The 12988-nt window shown below is 36.2% G+C and overlaps 1 protein-coding gene across 1 annotated transcript in view; it reads left to right on the top strand.

The window, feature by feature from the left end:
* CFAP46 (cilia and flagella associated protein 46) overlaps positions 1-12988 on the top strand; it is a 98547-nt gene that overhangs the window by 72133 nt on the left and 13426 nt on the right. The window contains exons 43-53 of the mRNA XM_081328586.1: positions 449-589; positions 2072-2251; positions 3481-3648; positions 4363-4460; positions 5523-5671; positions 6574-6828; positions 7457-7482; positions 8956-9068; positions 10629-10744; positions 11554-11715; positions 12646-12704. Coding sequence (XP_081184712.1) covers positions 449-589; positions 2072-2251; positions 3481-3648; positions 4363-4460; positions 5523-5671; positions 6574-6828; positions 7457-7482; positions 8956-9068; positions 10629-10744; positions 11554-11715; positions 12646-12704 — 1467 coding nt within the window. The remainder of the gene's footprint in view (positions 1-448; positions 590-2071; positions 2252-3480; positions 3649-4362; positions 4461-5522; positions 5672-6573; positions 6829-7456; positions 7483-8955; positions 9069-10628; positions 10745-11553; positions 11716-12645; positions 12705-12988) is intronic.

The raw sequence follows: 12988 nt of genomic DNA, 5'->3' as shown, positions 1-12988 counted from the left end.
CATTAATTATTGTTGAGTTCATTTGCCAAGGGTACTATGGATTTGCATTCTGCTTAAACAATCATTTAATTCAATTTCTATTGTTGTAATATATAATATGAGGATGTAATATGAGCTAAAGCAAATGTAAAAAATACTCTATCGTTATAGACATCTTTGCTGTTGATATAAGCAGTTCTGAGTTTCTATCAGCTGCTCTTTCTCTTCTCTAAAGCAAATGATCCATGTGTATATTTTTGGGAATAATTGGTGTGAGCTGAAGGCAAGTGTGGACTGAAATCAACACCTGACATTTAAATGCTCGTAGAAGACTGTATTTGTAGCTTTCTGCTACAAACTCAAGGGAGGCCTTTTGTGTGTTTTTAAACCTTGCATTGGGCTGCATGCTTTTCTGAAACAAATACATTTCTGTTTGACTGTGATTCTTTTATATAATTGTGATATACAGGAGGTGGCTAAAATTAATTCTGAGAAATCTCCACCACCAGAAACGGAAACAATAGATGAACATCATGAAGCTCCAAGTCCTCTGCTGCAACTTACCAAAAAACAACTTGATGACTACAGAAAAAAAGCCAATGAATTAAGGGTATGATTCTGTATAACCTGCACAGCATCATCTAAACTAGGGCATATACTGACGCATATCAATTGTGCTGAAACTACATCTCGCAGTATTTCTTTAGCAGTGCTGGTTTGCAGTTCTGGGAGCAGCAGTTCACAGTACTGAAAGTGTGCCAGAGATTTGTTGAATGCATTGTAGTAACGGTTATACTTAAAGATATAAATGTCTTCCCAAAGTTATTCATATGGATTTAGATCTGGAAAGGATGCGATGCCAGGAAAGATGATTTGTCCTGAACATATTGGTGATAACCATGCTACCTGATATTTGCCTAGGTAGGATTTCAAGAGAGACACAGTGGAAACCAAAGTAGTACAGGAGATACATAGAAAGTCTCTAAATTGAACTGTGATCTTCATTTTTGGACCAAACCTCATGAGGGTCTAACCCTAATCCTAGATGACTTTTTCAATTGAAACGGGGCTTTCCTCGTGAAATTTGGCTAGGATTTCTAGGGAGGTGGAATGGAAAGCAAACATGTCTACTAGGCAGAAGGAACCTCTAAACTGACCCATGATGTTTAGTTTGGGGGCAGACCTCATTTCAAATGGGGTTTTCACATGCAATTTACCTAGGATTTCTACAGAGACCTGAATGGAAAAAGGTCCAGCAGGCATAGTCTCTAAATTGAACAGTGATGTTTGTTTTGAGGGCAGATCATTTGGGGGGGCTAACCCTAGCCCTAACCCTAGATGAACTTTGCATTTCCAATGGGGTTTCCCTATGCAATTCACCTACGGTTTCTAGAGAGACAGAATGCGAAGCAAACATGTCCATTATTCATAAAAAACCCTCTGTAGATGAGATCCCCTCCCTGGGATAGTGTTAAAAATTGTTTGCAAGATTAAGGGGCTAGGGTTAAAAAGCTGCTTTTGGGGAAAGCAATTTGGCTTTAAACCCTGAGAGCACTGGTATTTCGTATAGAAACCAATTAATATCTTATTTGGAAACATTAAAAGGAAGATCTTTAAGATAATCTTTAAGATAATCCTTTAACAATCTGGGGAACATGTGAAAAAATGAAGCATGACTGCCATTTTTATTCAAAATTTACCAGTCTTTAGAAGTCAGACTTGTGCCTATGGCTTCCACAGAGGCACAGAGGACTTCCTTGGTTGGGTATAGATGGAAAAGCATTGCTTACCACAGATATTAGTTGTTCTTGAAATGAGAAATAGATGAGGAATTGTGGGCTGAGTATTTGTAACTAAGGAACTCCATCATACAACCTTGTCTTGAATTATTGTGGGAAAAAGAATCAAAGCTATCAGTATAGAGAAAAGCTAAGCATTCAAGATACCCAGATATTTGAAGTCAGCAACATATGTTTGAGGTAAGAACAAACTCATGCATCTTCCACAAAGGGGTAAGTACCTATGTGTTTCATTCTCATCTCTGAGAATAGCTGCAGCAATACTGAACGTTGTTCTTTTTTTAACTGTATAGAAGAGACAGACCTGGACTCATGAATACCTATTTCAGTCAACTGAGGTTTTGCTGCAGTGCATTAATGTTGCAATTAATAACAACCTGATCGATACCTTGGCAGCTGCTAGTTTGGAAATGGTGGAGTGCTTTGGACAATTTGATCCAGTTTCAGCAAGTCAGTTTTTAGCTCTTTATCAGGTAAGATAAGAACTGTAAATCAAAATCATAATCATCGTGTCTGCTACCAGTTAAACTAGATTAGTAATTATAGTTGTGTGCTAAACACAAGAAAAGTTTTCTTCCAAGCTCAGAATAAAACAGTTCACCTTAGAATGTGCCATCAGCACGTTCTGAAAATACTGTATTCTAGCGGGAAAGAACTTGGAACAACCCAAGAATTACGTTATAGAAAACAGTGGGAAGTTGAAACAAGCTCCTTGCTTTCTCATTTTTTATCATCTGGTCACAGAAATAAATTGGATGGCTGTAGATGAGATTCCCCTCCCTGGGATAGCGTTAAAAATTGTTTGTAGGATTAAGGGGCTAGGGTTAAAAAAAAGCGCAAATGTGTGATATATTGCAATCCTTTTCTGCAGTAAAGAATTTAAGAACATCTGAACAGCTTATCTGTCTTTTTCTCTCTGACTGCGCCCTCCTCTTCTTTACTAACTCCAATCAGTGACAGCATGAAAGAAACTTAGGCTTTCTGGGTTTTTGGCTAATGCATAATTCAGTTGTCCATGATTTGGATTCAAATTGAAACACTTTTATTCCAAACTTGGTAGAAGACTCTTATAATGTCCGTTCTGGAATCAGAATGCTTTTCAAACTCCTTACAGTAATCAGTGATATTAATATTAAAATACGAAGGATCTATGAATGCAGACCATTATATTATGGGATGAAATTGTAATTCTTGCTTGCTTCAACTATAATTATGCTATATATTTATTATTTTGAATATGATGTACATGTACTGTAATTGAGAACTCTTGATCAATGCAAATCATCTTTCCTGCTAAGCATCTAGAGATCTATAGATTTAAGGCACATTGGAAGGAAGTTTTATATTCACCTTCCAAAGAGTTAAGTTGCTTTCATTGCAAAGTAAACAATTTAAAATGTTGTTCTGGGAAAAATACCAATGTTTTTCATCTGAAATTCTCTTGAAACAGAGTAAAGGAAGATCTTTAATAATCGGTACTTAAATCAAAGTTACATAATTCTTTTTTTAAGGTAAGAAAATGGGTAAGCATTATGGAAAGGCTGTTCCCTAGAAGATAGTAAAAGGTTGGAAATGTCTTTTATATTTATTGTGAATCAGGTTGAAAATATTTTTTACAATATTTTAATGTATCTGTAAATAGCTTGTTGGGTTTTGACTAGAAATCTGTTTTTAAAAACATTTGCATATTACAATCTTTCAGAGCTGTACAGCGTCCTTGATTATGAAAGAAATCCTGTTAGCGGCTACCTTGAACAGCAGCAGTTCACAAATGGCAGCAATGTTGCATCTGCAGCACCACTTGCAACAAAGAGGAGAAACAACTGGTCTCCTCAAAACTATAGAACACAGGTTGGCTGCTATATCAAAGGTAATTTGGTCAGTTAAATAAAATTGTGATTCCCGCTCAGTTCCAGAGAGAGGTTTCATCGAAACACCCATCAGGATACATAGATGGTACTTCATTCTCTTTTCCTACAATATTATTCTGAAAAAGTTCCTTCTAAAAAGGGCAGTAATATTGCAATTATTTTACATAAGTAGTTGACAGTCTCATTCTATTTTTGTGCAGATGTTTTACTGCATAACTGAACAAGCGATAAATGAACTAACATAATCATTTCATTTTCAAATATTTTGAAAGGTTCATCCGTTTATACATTTTCTTAGCATACCAATAGTTTGTTGTAATTTTGTAATGAACATTAATAATGTAATGTACATTAATCATTGACATATAACTTATAACTACTTTTCTATAAGTTTAAGGTATTATGATTATAGGTAGTCCTCAAATTATGACCACAACTTAGCCAAAAATTTCTGCTACAAAGGTCATTAGGTGTCAAAAATGGTCAGAAGTCACTTTTTTCAGTGCCATTGTAACTTTGGATGATCACTTAAATGAACTGTTATAAGTTGAGGACTATCCACATATGTTAATCACTAACATGTAAATATTTACAAATAACAATAATTATATCCAATCAAAATCTCCATAAGAAGGCTGTTATAATACTTTATAATATTTAGGAATGGTATTCATAACTTCTTTGAAAAATAATAATAATTATTTTTTTTGTAGGCATGGGGAAGCCTCTCTATTTCTTCACACCATTTTAATATCATGAATGAACTGCCTGCAAATTTTCATATAGTTATTCTCCAGCATTCAGGAGACAGGTATGAATATAACGATGCTCATGAATGACTGATGCAAGCATAATGTTTAAACATGATTACCGCTGAACATCACTACTTTTTCAACAGAGTCTCTCCAGTTCATGTATTTACATTCTGCCTATGTGAAAAATTCTCTTAGGAAGCTTCTAGTATTTAGAGGTTTTTTGTTAGGAAAAACAAAAAACCTTACCATAATGTGCCATACATGCCCTAGGTGTGACTCTTGTCATCCTCCCATTTCAACTGATACAGCTGTAATATATTGGATGGACTTGTGAAACTCATTCATAAATACATAGTGTGATGATTAACCACCAAACTCTGCAAAGGCTTGAAGGCCCGTTTTGCAATTGCCAATACTATGGGAATAAATTCCTCCCTATATGAAGGAAACAGTTTGTGGATTGTCAAGTTTTTGCTTTATTTATGGAATCAGAATAATATAATTATACGAGAAATGGGGGGCATATAAGTTGAATAAATTAAAAAAAAATTAAGGGGAAGTAGGGCCTTGGAGATTATCCAAAGCCCGCCCAATGCTATGCTCACATTACATCTCTGCTAAGCAAGCCGTATGGTTTTCAGTATGTTTAAGAATGAGGCTCAGAATGCTGGATGCGACCTATAGAGCCATTCATGGCTACTGATTATGATCTGGTCAGCTTTGATCAGTAGCTGCAAGCTGGCCGGAGAATTTTTAATCAACTAATTAAGGTTACAGAGGCAAGCTTGTTAATTTGAGGGTAGCATTTTTATTGACATGCTGCACTGCTGCAGAGATACTTGGTTTAAATCATCTCTTCACCCTGTGTGGGGACAAAAATTGGAGAGAAAAAAACAGGTCAGGCACAAGACACTGTATGGGAAAACTTTATCTCAATGAGATGGCAGCACTCAGCAATCTTTGTAGGGTGTTTCTTTCTCTCACAGTCAGGTGATTTACTTAGCAACCGTGTCACCACAACCATCCATTTCACCACAACCAGTTGCGACCACCAAACAAGAACTACTTGTGTTCAGGAAAATAAAGGTAAGGGTGTTTTTTCCCCCTCATTTTGATAGATCTTTATTGTATGGTGCTGTACTTGAGAAAGTAAAAACAACCAACCCTAAAGAACAAAAGGAACAAAAGGAAAAGGGTGGACAGCCAAAGGAAAAAGGTGGGAAGGAAAAGGGTGGACAACAGAAAGGAAAATTTGCTCAACTACCTTGTAAGTATCTCTAAATAATGCAAACACAATTTCATTTCTCTCTCCACAACTGCACTGAGTAGTCACACATGAGCATTTGGGTGATGAAAGTACAGTTTCTTAGCAACCAAAATATGTCTGAGTTTAACCTCTTTGACTGACAATAGTCTGTCTCAGCATGATTTTTTTTTCCAGTAATGTCATCACATTGGTACACAACCCATCAAATCTGTTTGCATAACCACATAATAAAGTTAATTCAAACTTTGAACAGTAATTCTGCTTGGGCAAATTATTTTCTCCTCTTTTCTCTTTTGCCTTCCCGATTCATTTCTGAATCAGGAAAATACTTTTCATGCCAACCCAAAGTAGCCCTTGATTTATTCCCACATTCATTTTAATCGTAGAATTTATAGATTAAAGTCTGAATTTAATGGATTATTTTGGAGGAGGAGGCATCCATTAAATGTGTGTTTTGGGTAAATCCAACTTGCATTTTGTGCATGTGCAAAATTGAGAAAGTGGAAGAAACTTCAGGATGAGGAAGCCTGCAGAGTGGGTTTAGGCAGGGGTGACTTCAGAGTTGTTGAAAGGTAAGACTTACCTTTTGTTGGAGGGATGAGGAGCTCTGTTAAACTGATATTTTACTGAATTTTAAATAATTTCAATTCTTTGTATCTCTATTATTTTATATTTAGAACTGAGAGGGTGATACTTCAGTGCTCATATATCCTTCATGAATGGCTATCTAGAAATATAGCTATTTTATAATAATAACTAAACACACTTTTATTATTCATCTCTACTACTCGTTCATTTCTGTGTTTATGTGCTACATAAATGGGGATATGAAAAAGAAAAATCAATATTTTTTAAAAGAGGTTTGAATGCATTTTGTTGGCTTGAATTTTTATTAACTACAGTGCAGGCTAAAATTGTCCGGAGCCCTGTGAACCCAGAAACGATCTTAAATATTTTGGAAAAAGTTGAGGTTTTTAAAGAGGAGATGATGGATAGTCTTTTGAGAGAAATAGAAGAAGATGAGTTTCAAAGAAAGCAAGTATCATCTGCCAAACTAGACACTGTAAGATATTTTTTTTTAATGAAATACACAGATAATTTAGTAATTTTGATGGTGGATTCACGTTGGAATTTTTTTTTTACAAATAATATAACATGTTTGTAAAATAATCGTTTATTTTACTTTCATTGATGAGATAATATATAACAGTTGCTTATACAGGATACATATTTATCCCCAACTAGGATGTGAACAAGGTGGGAATGTGTTATTGTAAATTAGCAGCATTCTGGTGGAATAAGACCCAAAGTTGGAAAACTCATGCTTGAATGTTCTGGCTACAAAAACAATAGAAATTCAGAAAAAGCACCTTCTTCCCTTGTTTTTCACCCAGAGCCACAAGATTAGGTTGGGTAGAAATCTGTTGTGCTTGCTACCTACCTATAGAAGAAGATACTTAATTTCTGATTTTAAATTTTTTTAAAATTTTTATTTTAAAAGATCCTTAAGGAATAACTGGGGAACATCACCAATAGAAAGGGGGGGAAAAAAACAACCTTAGAATCTGTTATCAGAAAAATCTAGCCAACAGCAGTTTGCTTAAGAGAGGTCGTTTTCACTCTTTGAAGGAACCTTAATGCACTCGGCCAACATGTTAATTTTAGGCATTTTAGGCATAAATATCAGTCTACAAATGCAATTCTACATGTAAAATATTCCCTGTTGACATTTTTTTCTTTTTTAAATTGAATGTTAGAATTCTTTTGGTTGAATCATCGGTATAGACTACTCGATTGGAGCAGAGGCTATGGTAAAGCAGGTTCTTGTGTCAGGATCTGTTACTTAATCAGCAGCATGCATTACTTACTTACTGCCAGTAAGGTTTTGTGGCCAATCTCCTGCTAATTGGTGGTCTGTAGAGGATGCAAGTAGCATAGCATGTTTCTTCAAGCTCAGATTTTCAAAGCTCCCATACTATGCTTATTTCAGCACTTGGGTGATGCAAGGCTACCTGGTGATTCCTCTGGGTTACTAACGCCAGCAGTTGTGGATCCAGTTTGTCCTTCTCCAGCTTTCATCCTTAGCCCCTTGAGCTGGCAAAAGAGACTGGCCTGACTGTAAAGATTCAATACCATCACAATCTTGCTGTGGAAATAGCTCAGTCTTCTAGCATCGGGCCCTGCCTCCTCCATTGTGTTTCCATAAGATGACATCACTGCTGAGACACAGGAGAAACGGGCATTTTAGAAATACCATGCTTCCATATGGTTGCCACTCTCCCTCTCCTTGACCAACAACATTTTTTTCAGAATGCCCTTCCTGTTCCTCCACTAATTTTCATACAGAGGACTATAAATATGTTTTTGTGGGTGATAGGCAGGATATATCTATTAACCAGACATATATCGCTTCCACTTCCAGTCCCAGTTGATCAATTTATGACAGCATCCATGTTTTCCCTATCCAGTAGCAGAATCAGATCTAGATTAGATTAGATTAGATAACCTTTATTGTCATTTTTTTACTGTGGGCACACTGGTACACATTAAAAATGAAATTATGTTGCCTGCTCTCGAAAGTTTACACATATATAACACACATCTAGAATAGCTGTCTTCTCTACGTTATGCTTATTTTTACCTAGCATTTCTGCTAATCTAAACCAATAACAACTGGAACATGGTAGTTCCAGTTTCTGTAAAGATGGGTATTTTAATGTTTAATTTTCATTTTTTAAACTTAATTGTAAGACACAGAATAAAAGTTCAGTTACAGCACATGGAACAATCAGAGTAGTTAAAACAACACCCATCAAAGCAGCCAGTTTGAAGCAAAAAACCTTGATAAAGCTTTTCCAACTTATATCTATTTGAGGCTGAAATATTTTGCAGAATAGTTTTTACTAACATTAGTAAGAATGTTTTCTGGGAGCAACTACTGTTAGCAGAGCTGGTGATGTAGGTGGTTGTTAATATATGACAAAGAATTAGAGGTTTCACCATATCCAAGTGGCAGTAGAGGCTGACATTGAAAGTCACTAATTGTAGAGAAAATTCTATGAGAATTTTATGAGAATTGCTACTATAATTATATTTATATGTCCCTTGAAGTTATGGTTATCAAATGCCATGCATGCATATTTTATTTTTATTGAACAAAAAAGGTAGCAAGAGGAAAGCTAACAACACAGAATTATTTTGTTGGTATTTTGTACAGAGTTTTCTTTTCTTTTTACTCTTGGGCCTTTTAAATTGTACTTTTATTCTTTTGAAATATGTCATAGAGTACAGAAGATGAAGAGGAACCAGATTTAGAATCTATGTTTCAAACAATATTGTCAGATATGGAAGAATATTTGAAGCCTGTACTGTCACAGCTTAATCTCTCTGAATTGAGGTAATTGGTGTATATGTTTATATATTTATCTTGGTACCCAAATACAGTGGAATTCATATAGAACTCATTACTGTAAACTGTCCTTGAGGTGCAGTGGCAAGAATTACCTCCCCCAGAAATTTTATGTAGATATTGAAAAGTAGGGGTATATGTTTGTGTGTGTGTGTGTGTGTGTGTGTGTATGAGAGAGAGAGAGAGAGAGAGAGAGAGAGAGAGAGAGAGAGAGAGAGAGAGAGAGAGAGAGAGAGAGAGAGAGAGAGAGAGAGAGAGAGAGAGAGACCCTGAAACACTATAGGAGTCATTTTATAACCCCCCTCAATTCCATTGATTGAAGCCTCAGAAATATGTGCCACATTCCCACAGCCCTGCTACTCCCAGCTTCCTCAATTTGAGCCAAAGGATACCATACTCAAGGCTACCAAAAGCCATCAAGAGATATAAAGAAACCAACGGGCTACAGTTCCAGTCTTCAGGTCCTGATGAAGGTCATACAGTACAGCAACCAGTGTGATTTTGTCTCATGCCCAACTGTGAACCCTGACTGAAATGGAGCTAATTAACCCATTTTGCGATTAACATTCTAGCACCTTCTCCAGGGCCTTCCTTAAAAGGAAAAGCTATTGGGCCATAGCCACCAAAACCAATGAGAAATGTTTGTTTTAGCATACTATAAAGTCCCAAGCCTTCCCGGAATTGCTACAGAGCACTGAGCTCAAGTTCCTCAAGGTTAAGGATTCCAACATCAACTCTGCAGTGAGACCCAGGGCTGAAAAAGCCATATAACAAAGATGGGCAATACATGAACACCCAACTTTATGTACAGGCATTAACAGCTCACCATTAGGCATCACCCAGCTCTCTCCAATGATCATTACTGTTTGGTGTATGCTGGCTTTGGCCGCTGCCAGAAATGAGGGAGAAGGGGAGGAAGATATGTGTACAATTAATGACAGAGGCTGCATGTCTGAAATCTCAGAGGAAAATTTCTGGAATAAAGGGAGCTCTGATGAAGTAAGATTTGGAAACACACACACACTCACAAACACACGTATACTTTCTGGTTTTGATATCAACAGGAAATGGAGTAGGAGGGAAAACCTGCTGGAGAAGAAATATAAATTCCCAAAGCAGGAGGGAATGGTAGGAAGACTTCGAGGGGGAGGATATTTTGTCAGCCCCCCACCCAATAGATAGAAACGGAAGGAGAAACATAATGCCTTTTTTCCCTAATAAAAGTGCCCAACTCAAAGAAGATGCACCTTGTACCTCCAGGTCCAAACAGAGAAGGAATGGAGAAAACAAGACAGAAAGATGGTATAAGGTTGAAGCTTGCAAGATGGGAAATAATGAGACTCTAGCTAGATAGAAATGTTTTGTAAACATGCAAGACTTCAGGTTTCAAATTTATATCTATTTGAAGAGATCGGAGGAAAAAAACTAGGGTTTAATCTCTGGGATGGATGGATGGATGGATGGATGGATGGATGGATGGTGTTGGTGCTCTTTAAAATGTATATCTTTATGTTGTAAAGATATGTTCTGCTGGTTTTATCTCCTTAGACGCCAGAGTCCATCAGTGTCTCCAGCTGACTCAGCAAAAGTCAGAAAAGGTAGTCCAGGGAAAACTAAGGCAGATGATTCAGGGAAAACTAAAACTAAAAGCGCATCAAGTCAAGGTATGTCTTAACTTTCAAAGGATATTTAGGGCATTTAAATTTAAATAAAAATGATTGTTTTCAAATTTGCATGTTATTTACAATTTACACCTGGATTGATTCTTTTGGAACCATTCAGTAGCTGAAATTTGGTTTAAAAGAGCAGCCACAGGTTCACTATCCTTACACTTCTGTTGTACTCATCTGTCTGGCAAGAAAAGAGATTAGAAACATTATTACTCCTTTTTCTCCTAGCCAAAATTCTGATTCAAAGAAATTAACTATCCCACAAGGTGGTTTTAATCCCAGTTTTCCGATGAATTACAAGTTTGAACAACAATGCACTATAAGGTTGCCTTAATTTAAGGTTGTGTGCTCCTAAACAAAACAAAAAATTGTTTGCTTCAATTCAAAAATTGTTTCTGAATGCAGATGTTACTTTTAGGTGGGTAAGGAAATGTTGCCACATAGTTAATTAAATACTTGTTATTGAACCTCTCCAAACAAAGGGGTTTGTAGAGTGGTGGGATTCAAATATGTGAACAACTGGTTCTCTGTGTGGATGCCACTTCCGGAAGTCCATTCTGGAGATTGGGCAATAAAAAATTAGCTACGGTTCTGCCAAAGTGGTGTGAACTGGCTCTATCCCACCAATGGATTTGTAGCTTGTAACATATACTATATCCCAGAGCTTATCAGACAGGGTTAACAATTTAAGGATCAAAACAAAATTAGTTCATTGGAACAGAAAGGAAAATGTCAAAAGAGATTTTATTCTTAATGCCTTTATGTATGTTTGTAGTTGATCTAATTTTTCTTGTTATCATCAGGTGCTGAAGACATAGGAGAGTGTGTGATTCTATTGGCAGATAAAGATCTTTTGGAATTACCTTTGGAAGCTCTAACTATTTTCCAAGATGATGCAATAAGTTCTCTTTCCAGAGATTTCTCTCTCCAAATGGTCTACAATCGGATACGTAAAGACGAAGGAGGTATGGCTATGTTAACAAACATTTGAAAATATAATCAAAACTGCTCATTGTAGTTTAAGTCCAGAAGTCCAGAAATCCTATTCAAGTCTTTCTCCACGACCACTGGTGTCAATTTGTGCAATTAGGTTTGAGCATCCTGTCCTGACATGGTATCTCAGGTTAGCCTTCCCATTTTCCAGCAATGCTGGATTGAGCAGAAAGGTCTGAAAAGAGATTCATAATTAACCAGACGTTGTGCCTTCAGACATTGTGGGTACTTCATCACTCAAGGTTTTTAAGAAGATACTGGACTGTCTGAAATGATATAGGGACTCTTGCTTGAGCAGAGGGCTGGACTAGAAGACCTCCAAGGTCCCTTTCAGCTCTATTCTGATTATTATTATTATTACTTTTATGTAAGTAGAACTCGCAGGATGACAAGATGGTCCTTTCAGATCTCTGCTCAGCATAACAAAGAACTAAGAGACCAGAGCATATGCAGAGATCTCTTTCATGTCTCGTACACTTTTCAGATGTTTACATCCTCTGTACAGATAGACTACACTGTCTAAATAAGGCTAGCATTTCAGATCTTGGTTTCTTCTGATGCTGATAGAGAATCTAGTCAGTCTGTGAGGCAGTGCTGAAATGGTATGTGCTAAATCTTAAAAAGGAGATATGGGAACAGAGGCAGCAATGCAGGCTTTATATTTATCTGAATGATTTCCCAAAGCTTTTAGATTTCTTAGTCAAGAGATCCATCCTAAAATAAATAAAGAAAAAAACAAAAGAAGTATCCTTGTCAAGTTAAATGGATAAACAAATAAATGGTTAAATTGTTTATTGATTTATTAATATTACCTAACAGTGCTGTTGAAATACAAGACTAAAGAGCATGCATGGTCTACAGACAAAAACAGTTTATTTACATGGTGCTTTTAATGCTTATAGATAGTGAGGGGAAAAAGAGTACAAGACCAAAGAATGAACAAAGAAGAGGTACAAAAATAGTAAGTATATATTCTTCAGAGTTTCCCTGAAATGCTTAACTAATATCTTCACGCCGTCATCAATATCCAAGACAATTACATTTGTTTTATTAACAGTGTTTTTTTTATTTTGAGTATACATAGTAGTGTTAAATGTACATGTTTTCTTAGCTCCTTGGTTTTGTCATATTAGATCTATCTAGCAAATGTAGCAATAAAAGTTTGGAACTGTGTGAAAAGTACAAGTTACTAATAAACTATTTTGCTAAACTGGTTTCATCTCATCCAAAGACATCACCTATTAG

The sequence above is a fragment of the Vipera berus genome, assembly GCF_964194415.1.
Source record: "Vipera berus genome assembly, chromosome: 5".
Classification (NCBI taxonomy): domain Eukaryota; kingdom Metazoa; phylum Chordata; class Lepidosauria; order Squamata; family Viperidae; genus Vipera; species Vipera berus.
The sequence above is the reverse complement of the archived record's forward strand: the minus strand, read 5'-3'. Positions and strand labels throughout refer to the sequence as shown.